Source organism: Micromesistius poutassou, assembly GCF_964030765.1.
Source record: "Micromesistius poutassou genome assembly, chromosome: 2".
In the NCBI taxonomy this organism is placed as follows: Eukaryota; Metazoa; Chordata; class Actinopteri; order Gadiformes; family Gadidae; genus Micromesistius; species Micromesistius poutassou.
The window spans coordinates 23,599,822-23,613,838 of record NC_140272.1 but is presented as its reverse complement, the minus strand read 5'-3'; the positions used below and the strand labels follow the sequence as shown (position 1 = coordinate 23,613,838).

The 14,017-nt window shown below is 52.3% G+C and overlaps 1 protein-coding gene across 1 annotated transcript in view; it reads left to right on the top strand.

Annotated features, from left to right (window-relative positions):
• Nucleotides 1-7,356: 7,356 nt before the first annotated feature.
• LOC311338286 (transmembrane prolyl 4-hydroxylase-like) overlaps nucleotides 7,357-14,017 on the top strand; it is a gene marked incomplete at both ends in the record, with an annotated part of 8,485 nt that continues 1,824 nt past the window's right edge. Inside the window, 7 exons of the mRNA XM_084463510.1 lie at nucleotides 7,357-7,689; nucleotides 7,801-7,882; nucleotides 8,016-8,194; nucleotides 8,696-8,792; nucleotides 9,408-9,570; nucleotides 11,154-11,339; nucleotides 13,230-13,320. Of these exons, the coding sequence (XP_084319636.1) occupies nucleotides 7,357-7,689; nucleotides 7,801-7,882; nucleotides 8,016-8,194; nucleotides 8,696-8,792; nucleotides 9,408-9,570; nucleotides 11,154-11,339; nucleotides 13,230-13,320 (1,131 nt within the window). The remainder of the gene's footprint in view (nucleotides 7,690-7,800; nucleotides 7,883-8,015; nucleotides 8,195-8,695; nucleotides 8,793-9,407; nucleotides 9,571-11,153; nucleotides 11,340-13,229; nucleotides 13,321-14,017) is intronic.

The following is a 14,017-nucleotide window of genomic DNA, read 5'->3' as shown; positions in this document are numbered from 1 at the left end:
TAGCTTGAACAACCTCTTACTAACAGCAAAAACCAACAACAGCAAAAACCAACACAGCAGCAACAGAGTTAGAGTTAGTATAACCAATTGCAATGCTAAACACTAAAGTTCTTAGCTTCAAGACCCACCTACAGCCAGATATGAGACAACCTTCTTAAAGACAAATATAAATCTTTAGCTTTACTAGAATTAATGCACATCAAGCATCCCATGACCCAGTTGTTTATGAATTATGCAATGTTCTGATGGCCGAGTCCCAATTGAATCTTCCCAGAGACCCATATCAAGCTGTTGATGTTTTCAGCGCATCCCTTTAACACTGGTGTGCAGATCGTGGCCTTCAAGGACCAGGGAGATGGGATTCATGATATCTCATGAGGCCTAATCACTTTGCAATGGTGTTTGATATGTTGTTTGATAAATATGAACTATAGTCGCTAGGTAGGTAAATATTTGAGCAAAAAATAATTGCTTGAAATCAAATGTGCTTTCCTTGTTCCTTTTCAACCTAGGCTAAGTATATCTTCTTTTTGTTTATTTACACCCTGCATTTTTGCTCCGCCTTTGAAAAAATTAACACTCAAACGCGCCGATTTGGGATCTGGCCCCATATGTCGTCATATGGGGCCAGGTTACCTCCCCTTTCTCTGCTTGGCACATAACATGCAACACAACAACGCAAGCTTGCATAAAGCTCCCATTTGGTGTAAAGACTAGACTGCGTCGGGTTCTCTGAGGTCTCTGGTATTTCCACAACGAGATTCGTAGTAGGGGTTATCTAGGCCATGGTTGAGAAGGAATTGGGAACCGCGACATGGAGGAGAAAGGTATTGCTGCCCAGGAGCCCCGCTGAAAGCTGCCCGTTGCCCGGAGCCCGGAGCTCCAGTGGGAGACAACCCCGGGCAACAATCCCTTTCTCCTCCATTTCGCGGTTCAGTGTGTACTTAATATTGACGTGGAAGTGGAAGAACCAGAGGCGTCTGAGAACCCGACGCAGTCGTTTGAGATTCATAATATCATCCGGAGGCGCAAACAGCTTTTGACCATGATAATATATATTATATTATATAGATATCTAAATATAATATGATATTATTTAGATATAGAGCTCCAGGACTCCCGCCGGAGCACCCGGAGTGTTCAGTGTTCCACTGTAAACACTAGTGCATGGTACCGTGGCCGCAAGCTGCTCAGGGCCACACCCCCACCCTCCACCTGGACCCGCCTCTAAAAACGGAGCGTTTGTGGAGAGCTCATTGTGGGCGTGGCTCGTAGTGGCTGTAACTCTGCACCAAGGCTGAATTTCTTGAACGTCTTCAAGTACTGTATTAGGGGCTCACTAACACCTATATTAAAGCACCCATAAAGTAGCATGCCATGGGACCTTTAATGCCCAGATTGCCCAATTTCACCTGGCAGTTGTTTTTTTTTACCCCACCCTTTATAATTTCGTTCTTTATTTTATTCTATGTAGGTCATTATGTAGGTTATTCTATGTAGGTTAATGGGCTCCGTATAATTCACTCAGCTTTTAGAGCACCTGAAACAACGCAACAACGCCCCCTAGTGACTCTAAGATAAATTACCCATTTCAGAAAATATTGTTTCAAGCACCAGCAGCCCACCCAAAGGGGTGACCTAAACAACTGTGCAGTAATTCACGTTCACATTAGAACATTACATTGGTCATTTTATACTAAAAACTAGTTCTGGTTTGGCTGACGGATGCGTTTTCAAAACACAAGTAGGAAAAATCCAGTGCAAGTGCTCCTTGAAAAGCAACACATCGCAGCGACATTATTAATTTAATTGATTGAATTTATATAGCGCTTTTGTAGACACTCAGAGACGCTCTACAGTGAAGGGGGGACCTCACTAACCACCACCAATGTGTAGCACCCACTTGGGTGATGCACGGCAGCCAATCTGCGCCAGAACGCTCACCACACACCAGCTGGTTGGGCAGTTTTAGCCAGGACACCGGGGGATACCCTACTCTTTGCGATAAATGCCCTGGGATCTTTAATGACTTCTGTGAGTCAGGACCTCGGTTTTACGTCTCCTCCGAAGGACGGCACCTTCCACAGCACAGTGTCCCCGTCACTGCACTGGGGCATCGGGATTGATGTTTTGGCCAGAGGGAACAGTGCCACCTACAGGCCACCACCCGACACCACATTAAACAGAATCTGTGGCTGATGGCTGGTTTAAGCAGCCTCATCCAGATGGGTCTGGGTGGGGCTCAGGTTCAACCCTCTGAGGGGCACACAGCCCAGCTGGACCCCCACCAGCCCGCTCACACAGCCTGGCCACCGCCTGGCAATTAATGTTCACAGTTAAAGCATTCATCACCTCAGGCCTTGTATCATTGTCTACAATCGTCTACAGTAAAGCGTCTCTCAGCACCCCCGTCCTGTCTGGAGGAGCCCGCTTAAAGGTCCCGTGACATGCCACCAGGTGTGGTGTGATTGGCCGTTACAAGCCGTTTTGGAAATCTGCCCCTTCTGACATCACAGGTGGGCGTGTCCACCTAGATGTGTGACGGATAGAGGAGCAACATGTGCTACAGTCCACTGGGGAGGCTGGTGGACTGATCTATCCAGCACACATCTATGTGGACACGCCTACCTGTGATGTCATAAGGGGCAGATTTGCAAAACGGCTTGTAACGGCTAATCACACTCACACCTTGTGGCGTGTCATGGGACCTTTAACCAAGGTGGCGTGGAGCATTCCTACACTGACGCACCTTAGTGGGGTCATCACCCGTCGCCTGTAGTCTTCGTTTTGCAGAACATAAAACACCACAGTTACATGAACTCTTTCTGAATACAAAGACTAAATGACTAAATGACCTAAATGACTAAATGACCTGAGTTGACATCCTTCTCGAACACTGGTTGCAAATGGCAGGTGTCAGATTCAAACCATCCTATAAGCCGATGCTTGTCAGACATTACGAATAGAGTGCAACGTTACAATCTTAGGCCGACAAAGGTGAGGCGTATGTGGGCCAGCAGCCAAAGCAACATGCTAGTGCTGTGACCAAACCAGGTGTGGCATTTATTCCTGTCCACCTCTCGGATGGTCCAGTATTAGTCCCTCTCCTTGTCGTTTTCTTTCCTGTACATTGACCAAGGTGTTTCTGCAGCTGACGCCAAGGCTGGGCGTGTAGTCAGCTCTGCCACAGCAAGAGTGCAGCTGGTGCCTTCTGCCTCAGGGTACGCTTCTGTCTGTCCATTTATAGTCCTCCACACAGAGCGCCCCCTGGAGAAACTACAAGTCAACTACATATCACCTTTAAAAATACAACATGTCCGGTATGGGATTGTTGCTATTTGTAAAAAAAAAACAGATATCTATATCAATATGAGTTTGCTTTGCTTCCAAACGGATTCAGCAGGATCACGTTAATCTGATTGGCTGGAGTCTTAAAAACCAACTGCTGCCCAGACGAGGCCTCGTACACGTTGAGGAGCACTGATGTGAACATCATGATGAATGGATGACAGGATGAGAAACGTCACACCCAAGACCAGGAAACAACTCCTCAGCCCTCCTCCTCCTCCTCCTCCTCCTCCATCATCAGCCTCCTCCTCCTCCTCCTCCTACTCCTCCTCCTCCTCCTCCTCCTCCGTCAGCAGCCTCCTCCTCCTCCTCCTCCTCCGTCAGTAGCCTCCTCCTCCTCCTCCTCCTCCCCCTCCTCCTCCTCCTCCTCCTCCTCCATCATCAGCCTCCTCCTCCTCCTCCTCCTACTCCTCCTCCTCCTCCGTCAGCAGCCTCCTCCTCCTCCTCCTCCTCCTCCTCCGTCAGTAGCCTCCTCCTCCTCCTCCTCCTCCTCCTCCCCCTCCTCCTCCTCCTCCTCCTCCGTCAGTAGCCTCCTCCTCCTCCTCCTCCTCCTCCTCCCCCTCCTCCTCCTCCTCCGTCAGCAGCCTCCTCCTCCTCCTCCTCCCCCTCCTCCTCCTCCTCCCCCTCCTCCTCCTCCGTCAGCAGCCTCCTCCTCCTCCTCCTCCTCCTCCTCCTCCTCCTCCCCCTCCTCCTCCTCCCCCTCCTCCTCCTCCATCAGCAGCCTCCTCCTCCTCCTCCTCCTCCTCCTCCTCCTCCTCCTCCGTCAGCCTCCTCCTCCATCATCAGCCTCCTCCTCCTCCTCCTCCCTCTCCTCCTCCTCCTCCTCCTCCTCCTCCTCCATCAGCAGTGGCGTTGGGTTCTCTGTCTCGTCTCTGACGTCTCCAGGACTTCCCAGTGAAGGTCTCTCTATGGTCCCAGGTCCACGCAGCGCCAGGGGGTGACGGACCCCTCCCCTCCCTGCGGACCCTCCTTGCGTCCACCGCCAGGGCCGGACGCGCACCTCCCAAAAATTGTAACCTTCCGTCGAGGCGACGCAGCCGCAAGGGCTGTGATTGGTCCGCTCACTAAAACCCGACACAGAACCATAGAGGTTCAGGACGGCATCGAAGCGTCTGCGTGGTCCTTGCGCTGCGTGAACGTGGGACCCTAAAGAGATAAGATAAGATAAGATAAGATAAGTGGACCACAAAGAGCCCTTTAGCGTAAGTTTCTTCTTCTTATCAAGGTTATTTTTTGAATCCGGCTCCAAGCTTCTCTTCTCTTCCAGCTCTACGTCCTGGGTGGCCAGCTAAGGGTTTGGCTCTTCATGTGGTTGTCAGTCTCACGGAGTGTGGACATCCACTGTTCATCCCTCATCTTGTATTTCAAGGTGCCGATTGGTCCGTTGTCTGAAGTGGCCTTGAATTGGGGTTTCAGAATCGTAGGTTTTATGTGTTGGAGAGTGTGTGAATGATGGCTGGTTTAATCAGCCTCCGCTGGCCCGGTCTGACCCGACTCTGGCTCTGACCCGACTCTGGCTCTGACCCGACTCTGGGTCTGACCCGACTCTGGGTCTGACCCGACTCTGGCTCTGACCCGACTCTGGCTCTGACCCGACTCTGGCTCTGACCCGACTCTGGCTCTGACCCGACTCTGGCTCTGACCCGACTCTGGCTCTGACCCGACTCTGGCTCTGACCCGACTCTGGGTCTGACCCGACTCTGGCTCTGACCCGACTCTGGGTCTGACCCGACTCTGGGTCTGGGTGAGGCTGCATACCTGTTGCACATTGAGTAACAGTGTGCACAGGTTAAGGTCTCCACAATATCTTATGACCTACAAACATCACAATAAAGCAGATCAGTGGAGGGTGGCGTGTGGCAGGGGCAGCGCTACACCATGGACAGTTGTGTCCGCTGAGCAGCTCTTTACTGTGTTAAGTTGTGTTACGTTGTGTTACTTTACTGTGTTACGTTACTGTGTTACGTTGTGTTACGTTACTGTGTTACGTTGTGTTACGTTACTGTTACGTTACTGTGTTACGTTACTGTGTTACGTTACTGTGTTACGTTACTGTGTTACATTACTGTGTTACGTTACTGTGTTACGTTACTGTGTTACGTTACTGTGTTACGTTGTGTTACATTACTGTGTTACGTTACTGTGTTACGTTGTGTTACGTTACTGTTACGTTACTGTGTTACGTTACTGTGTTACGTTACTGTGTTACGTTACTGTGTTACGTTACTGTGTTACGTTACTGTGTTACGTTACTGTGTTACGTTACTGTGTTACGTTACTGTGTTACGTTACTGTGTTACGTTACTGTGTTACGTTGTGTTACATTACTGTGTTACGTTACTGTGTTACGTTGTGTTACATTACTGTGTTACGTTGTGTTACGTTGCCGGAGTGCAGTGATGGACTTCAGGTCCTCCACCAGCTGGGAGTTTAGGAGAGTGTATATTCAGACACAATGGGGTCCGATGTGGGTTTTATGTTTCATTTAAAAGATCAGATCTTTCATTTGAAAGAGTTGAAGTTGTAGCAGCATTATGTCTACCTGTTGATGATTCACCAGAACCAGAGGAGGAAGCACTCGGTGTGGACTGGATGAGCATCTCCTCCTAACACAATCATTATAACATGATGAGAATACATCATCTCTGAAATGTTCCCAACGGAGCTGCACCAGAGGCTTCAATGGGCAGAGAGCGGACCGCTGGGTGGATTGCTGTTTTATTGATACCAGTGTGTACATATTTACAGTCAAATATTAGTTAATAAAAACTGTACAAAACAAAAACTAGGCACTGTTATATAATGACGGCGAGGCCTACATAAAAGGCATTCCAAGAACCGTTGTATGCCATGCTGGGCCTAAAATATAGACCTTTTGAATATTTATGATTTATTACTTATTCCAAGTGAATTAAGGTCAGCTAACTTCACATTTGAAACGGGTTTAGATTTCAAGTGGCGTGTAACATGACTCCTCAGGAGGCTGTGAGGTGTGAGAGGAGCCTGGCCAGGGAGCGCTGTGTGTCCATGTGCATGCGTTCATGCATGGATGCATATCATCTTCTGCATGCATGCACAATCATGTGTGTGTTCATTCATGGGTTAGTGGAGTGTTGACAGTATAATAATAGATCCATGGTTGAATTTGAAACATGTTGAAGATGTGGGCGTACAGTAAAATAGGAGGAATGTCAGAGTTGCTAAAAAATCTTGTTGAACCATTATAAATATGATTCTTACATTGAATACTTTAAATGTCATTTTCTGCAAATGCAGATCATGTGCGGTTAAGTTCTATTTGTCTCTCTTTTTAACCAACTTCATATACCCTTTATGTCCAATGGAATAGGCTGCTACAGTGCTAAATCATGTCCTAGAGTAGACATATAGTAGGAGAAATAACGATGTCTTAGACATTTACCTCCTTGAGCCACCAGAGGGCAGCATTGCGCACAAAGCAGCCAGCGGGATGTATCGTGTCGTGGGTGCTACGCGCGACTGAGGGAGAACATGCAGGCTGTGCAGTGGACCACTCCAGACCACGGCTGTGTGTGGGGTTGTTTTACGAGCTCTTTTAAACGTGCAAGACGCGTGTGATGCGATGACGCAGCGTTTCCATCATTTTAGTAAGGAGTTGTGTGGTGTTTCTGGCTGTGCTGTCAGCCTGGTGGCTCGGTACGCACTGCGCATTGCTGCTGCTGACTCAACCACTGCTGCGTTGTAAACAAGCCCATCTTCTGGAGGCACAATGACGGCACAGACGGGATCTTACCCGACCTCAGAGCATTAACCGTCCTGTGGGCTGCCGGGTTGATCTCCCTCGGCGTGGACTCGACCCTGACGCGTGGACTGAACTCCACGGAGCGATTGAACCGCAGGATCGCCTCTGAAAAGTACGCGGAAAGTCCAACGGGCGTGAGGACCGTTGGGTTGTCGGACCTGATGCCGCGGACGGCCACGATGACCCACGGAAGTCACCTGCATGCTTTGGTCTGAACCCCGGAGAACATGAGCGACCCCGGGGAGAGCCCAGGACGCCCCGGGAGCGGAGCCCTGCCACCCGGCGGGACGGGGCAGCGCGTCTCCCTTCAGAGGACCGCCGTGGGCAGTCGCTCCTACTGGGTGTTTGTGCTGCTGTTCTTTCACATGTGCATCATGAACGGCACAGCGCAACTCCACGAGAATCACAATAACGGCGGAGAAGAGCCCGACCCCCGGAGCCACCAGGGGGCAGCAGGCGGCCCCCAGCAGCCGCCCCTCGGACACCAGAAGGCGCCCCTCGGACCCCGGGGGCCCGAGGCTGTGCGGGAGGTTTTTCTTCCACGAATAGACGGGGTGAAGGTCTGCGATCTCTTTTAATACACTGATCATCATCTGGGTTCTGGTGTTATTCACATACGCAGCGCAGCCTCCTCTCCGTGATGGTGAACAGGTGTCCTCTACCTCCTCCAGGTGGGACACGTTCAGAAGCTGTCCTTCGTGCCTGATAAAGTGCACGAGATGCGGACGCTGAGTTTGAAACCTCTTCTGTTTGGTGAGGTGAACCCGTAGCACCCAGAGGTCCACTCACATCAGTCACGTCTAGTCCACAGGAGTCAACGGGCAGGTCAGAACCAGCTGACTGTGTGTGTGTGTGTGTGTGTGTGTGTGTGTGTGTGTGTGCGCAGAGATCCCGGGCTTCCTGTCGGAGGCGGAGTGTGCGCTGGTGATGCAGCTGGCCCGGCGCCGGGGGCTGGTGGAGAGCCAGCTGATGGTGCAGGAGGGCCAGGAGGAGCTGGACCTCAGCCCCGACGACGTCTTCAGCCTCCTGGACCTCGACCAGGACGGCCAGCTGCAGCTCAGCGAGGTGGGGCTCCGCTCTGGGGGGGTCTGGGGCGCCGCTCTGGGGGGGTCTGGGGCTCCGCTCTGGGGGGGTCTGGGGCTCCGCTCTGGGGGGGTCTGGGGCTCCGCTCTGGGGGGGTCTGGGGCTCCGCTCTGGGGGGGTCCGCTCTGTGCTCTGGGGGGGTCCGCTCTGGGGGGGTCCGCTCTGTGCTCTGGGGGGGTCTGGGGGTCCGCTCTGTGCTCTGGGGGGGTCCGCTCTGGGGGGCTCCGCTCTGGGGGGGTCTGGGGGTCCGCTCTGGGGGGGTCCGCTCTGTGCTCTTGTTTATCTGTGAGGCTGCAGCTGCTTTGAAAAATAGTTCATGTTGTCTTGTTTATTTGTTTTCCTTTTGTTTGAAATGGACCTCCTGACCTCTAACCCCTGACCTCCTGACCCCTGACCTCTGACCTCCTGACCCCTGACCTCTAACCTCTGACCTCTGACCTCCTGACCTCTGACCTCTAACCTCTGACCTCTGACCTGGCTCAGATCCTGACCCACTCCCGGGTGAGGGAGGGGATTTGGCTCACGCCCGAGAGTCTGAGAGAGATCTACGCCGGGATCCACGCCGACAAAGACCACAACGGTGAGACGCCACCGTGACCTTTGACCTTTAACCTGACCCCTCCATCAGCCTGTGACCTTTGACCTTTAACCTGACTCCTCCATCAGCCTGTGACCTTTAACCTGACCCCTCCATCAGCCTGTGACCTTTGACCTGACCCCTCCATCAGCCTGTGACCTTTAACCTGACTCCTCCATCAGCCTGTGACCTTTGACCTGACTCCTCCATCAGCCTGTGACCTTTAACCTTTAACCTGACTCCTCCATCAGCCTGTGACCTTTGACCTGACACCTCCATCAGCCTGTGACCTTTGACCTGACCCCTCCATCAGCCTGTGACCTTTAACCTGACACCTCCATCAGCCTGTGACCGTTAACCTTTGACCTGACTCCTCCATCAGCCTGTGACCTTTGACCTGACACCTCCATCAGCCTGTGACCTTTGACCTGACCCCTCCATCAGCCTGTGACCTTTGACCTTTGACCTTTGACCTGACTTGAGATGCTCTAATGTTCCACAGGGGGTCGGTGACCGTCTTAATGTACAGGAGGTGGACGTACAGCGCGGCTGATTTCAGCTGTATGTCCCCTTGTTGTTGTTGATGTTGTTGTTGTTGTTGTTGTTGTGGTGGTGAAGGCCTCCTGAGCCTGGAGGAGTTCAGGGAGCTGAGCAGCGACGCCTTCCAGCGCTTCCTGCTGCAGCGCGGCGTGAAGAGCAGCCAGCTGGTGAGGAACAGCCACCACGCCTGGCTGGAGCAGGGCCCCGGGGCCCACCCCGTCCTCAGGAGCCTTCAGAGGAGGTAGGGCCCCCCCCCCACCCACCCCACCCGGTCCTGAGGAGCCTTCAAAGGAGGTAGGACCCCCCCCACCCTCCCCACCCCGTCCTCAGGAGCCTTCAGAGGAGGTAGGGCCCCCCCCACCCCACCCCACCCCGTCCTCAGGAGCCTTCAGAGGAGGTAGGACCCCCCCCACCCCACCCCGTCCTCAGGAGCCTTCAGAGGAGGTAGGGCCCCCCCACCCTCCCCACCCGGTCCTGAGGGGCCTTCAGAGGAGGTAGGGCCCCCCCACCCTCCCCAGGACGTTCCCCTGGCTACGCCCAATGTTTAGATCTGTTGTGGTATTTATGCAAATGAGCACATCATACGTAATCAGATGAAGGCACAGTTTGTTGCCGTGGTAACAAACAATTTGCAAAAACTTGGAAATCTTGGGAAACATTTTTGGTTTGTCCTGATGTCAGGAATCAACTCCGTCGTGTTCATGGTGATATCTAAATGTTAAAAGGTTGACCCCATTCAGGTGAGAAGAAGAATGACGTATGAATAGGACATGTGTGGGTCTTTTCTTCCCCCTCATGGATTCTTCTGGGCCTTCCTTCCTCAGGAGGATAATCTGTTGAGTTTGGTTGTGTTGCCGTTTGTTCTCGGCTGGCCCCCATGTTGGCTTAAAACGACTGGACTACTGTGGATGCAGTCAGTACTGTGTGTAGATAAACAGGCGGTAACTTCCTCATGTCCTCCAACACGTACGTGGGCCACGGTGACTGTAGCACAGCTCCTGGTTGGTTGAACTGGTTCAGCTCCTGGTTGGTTGAACTGGTTCAGCTCCTGGTTGGTTGAACTGGTTCAGCTCCAGGTTGGTTGAACTGGTTCAGCTCCAGGTTGGTTGAACTGGTTCAGCTCCTGGTCGGTTGAACTGGTTCAGCTCCTGGTTGGTTGAGCTGGTTCAGCTCCAGGTTGGTTGAACTGGTTCAGCTCCAGGTTGGTTGAACTGGTTCAGCTCCTGGTTGGTTGAACTGGTTCAGCTCCGGGTTGGTTGAACTGGTTCAGCTCCTGGTTGGTTGAACTGGTTCAGCTCCAGGTTGGTTGAACTGGTTCAGCTCCTGGTTGGTTGAACTGGTTCAGCTCCGGGTTGGTTGAACTGGTTCAGCTCCAGGTTGGTTGAACTGGTTCAGCTCCTGGTTGGTTGAACTGGTTCAGCTCCAGGTTGGTTGAACTGGTTCAGCTCCTGGTTGGTTGAACTGGTTCAGCTCCAGGTTGGTTGAACTGGTTCAGCTCCAGGTTGGTTGAACTGGTTCAGCTCCTGGTTGGTTGAACTGGTTCAGCTCCTGGTTGGTTGAACTGGTTCAGCTCCTGGTTGGTTGAACTGGTTCAGCTCCAGGTTGGTTGAACTGGTTCAGCTCCAGGTTGGTTGAACTGGTTCAGCTCCTGGTTGGTTGAACTGGTTCAGCTCCTGGTTGGTTGAACTGGTTCAGCTCCTGGTTGGTTGAACTGGTTCAGCTCCTGGTTGGTTGAACTGGTTCAGCTCCTGGTTGGTTGAACTGGTTCAGCTCCTGGTTGGTTGAGCTGGTTCAGCTGGTGAGGGCGGTCCCCCCCTCTGACAGGGTGGTCCGGCTGACGCGCCTCCCACGCCCCCTGGTGGAGCTGAGCGAGCCTCTGCAGGTGGTCCGCTACCAGCAGGGGGGCCACTACCACGCCCACCACGACAGCGGGCCGGTGTACCCCGAGACGGCCTGCACGCACACCCGGCCCGCCGCCAACGCCTCCACGCCCTTCGAGACCTCCTGCAGGTGAGCCCCCCCCCCCCTCAGCCAATAGGATTGGCTGGAGCTTCAGCCAATAGGATTGGAGCTTCAGCCAATAGGAATGGAGCTTCAGCCAATAGGATTGGATGGAGCTTCAGCCAATAGGATTGGCTGGAGCTTCAGCCAATAGGATTGGAGCTTCAGCCAATAGGAATGGAGCTTCAGCCAATAGGATTGGAGCTTCAGCCAATAGGAATGGAGCTTCAGCCAATAGGATTGGAGCTTCAGCCAATAGGATTGGAGCTTCAGCCAATAGGATTGGAGCTTCAGCCAATAGGAATGGAGCTGCTTAAAGTGTTTCAGATGGAAGTCAAACTATGAGATTAAAACAAATGTGTTTTACAATTACCTTTACATTTAGGGCGTTTAGCAGACGCTTTTATCCAAAGCAACAATCAGTCCATCTGTCATAAGAAGTGAAACAATATATCTCTGTGGGTACAGTAAAGACGTTCATAGAACCAAGTGCAAGTACTAACAATCGCCAGGCCGACCCCATTCCCTGTACACAGCAGTGATAGCCAGCTACTGCAGATGCTACACAATTAAGTACTATGAATAAATACAACGTACATTACGTGCATTAAGTGCCAGGACGTACAACAGACAATAGTGGGCGGGGGGGACTGAATGGCTCTGTAGAGTCCAGGTGAACTCTGAACAGGTGGGTTTTGAGTCGTTTGCGGAAGCTGGTGAGCGACTCTGCGGTCCTGACATCAGCAGGGAGCTCGTTCCACCACTGTGGTCCCAAGATAGAGAAGAGATGTGATTTAGCTGATGGACCTTTGGTTGCTCTTAGTGATGGCGGTACCAGACGTCCAGCTGAGGTAGTGGAGTGGAGGGATCCAGCTGGGCTGTGTGGTTTGACCAACGGTGCGTTCTGTTTGTCCACCCGACTCGATCTGCGAGTCGGATTTCCGAGTTACGAACCGGAAGTTGCAAATAGCACGCCCCCCCGAGGTCGTAAAAACGACTCGTCAACTCGTCTGAACTCAGAGGACCCCGAGTTCAGTAACAAAGATGGCTACTCCGAGCATCACATGTAGTAAACATTGTGGTTTTCTACTATTTTAAGCACTTGTGTTTTTGTTGTAACCAAATGAAGAAGTCGTACACATAGCACTGTATACTGTTACCTACAGGCATGTCGTTACAGTCTTATGTGTTAAATACCGCCTTATTGTAGCTTGTGCCGCTGAAATTGGCTAGAGACGCTCCATGTTGCTATGACAACAACGCCGATTCTTGAGCAGAGAGCAGAGCTCCGACTCGTCTTGTCGTGTGTGCGCCAAACAGAACGAAAAACCCGGGGGTCACTCGTTTTACGAGACGGATGTGACGTCACACCCGAGCTGCAAGTCACGATTACGAGACAAATAGAAGGCACCACAAGGCTTGGAGGCAGGCTGGGGCAGCTGCCTCCCTTGTGAGGCCCGTATCCTGCGGATGTTGTAGAGTGCAACTCTGCATTGATGGGTATCCGCGGTGATGTTGGCGGTGCAGAATAACTGGTGGTCCAGAGCCACAGCGAGGTGTTCTGGCCGTTTGGAGACGGGGATACAGTGACGTTCTCGACGGTGACCAGCAGGTCCGTGTGTTGGGCAGGCCTTCCCCGGCATTGGGAGGAGCTCAGTCATGTTGAGCTTCAGCCTCCTCAGGTGACGGGCGGTCGTCTGTTGTGGGCTGAGGCTGATAGGACGGTGCCGTCGTTACGTCTGAGCATCAGAACGGTGAGCGTTAATCTTAAGCTTAATCTCCTCCGGTACGGCGCAGTGCGCCACACACACACCCCGCCGCCGGTGGGCCGACGTCGGAGATGTGTGTGGGTCGCTGTGTGTGTGACTGCGGACCGCCGCTGATGTGTTGCTCACCCAGGTACGTCACCGTGCTGTTCTACCTGAACTCCGTGGAGGGCGGTGGGGAGACCGCCTTCCCTGTGGCCGACAACAGCACCTATGAAGAGGTGGTACGTCAAAGTGTGTGTGTGTGTGTGTGTGTGTGTGTGTGTGTTGCCCATATAAAGCATGCTGACTTTGTCTAAACTCATTCTGTTACTCGTTGAGTAAATCATGGGTCTAGTGGACCATGTCCTTATAATTGATTGTGTACTGTATACACACTGTGTGTCTGTGTGTGTCTCTGTGTGTGTGTGTGTGTGTGTGTGTGTGTGTGTGTGTGTGGGTGTGTGTCTCTGTTTGTCGGTGTGTGTCTCTGTGTGTGTGTGTGTGTGTGTCTCTGTTTGTCTGTGTGTGTGTGTGTGTGTGTGTGTGTGTGTGTGTGTGTGTGTGTGTCTCTGTCGGTGTGTGTGTGTGTGTCTCTGTTTGTCGGTGTGTGTGTGTGTGTGTGTGTGTGTCTGTCGGTGTGTGTGTGTGTGTGTGTGTGTGTCTGTCGGTGTGTGTGTGTGTGTGTGTGTGTCTGTCGGTGTGTGTGTGTGTGTGTCTCTGTGTGTGTGTGTGTGTGTGTGTGTGTGTGTGTCTCTGTGTGTGTGTGTGTGTGTGTGTCTCTGTGTGTGTGTGTGTGTCTCTGTGTGTGTCTCTGTGTGTGTGTGTGTGTGTGTGTGTGTGTGTGTGTGTGTGTGTCTCTGTGTGTGTGTGTGTGTCTCTGTGTGTGTGTGTGTGTGTGTGTGTGTGTGTGTGTGTGTGTGTGTGTGTGTGTGTGTGTCT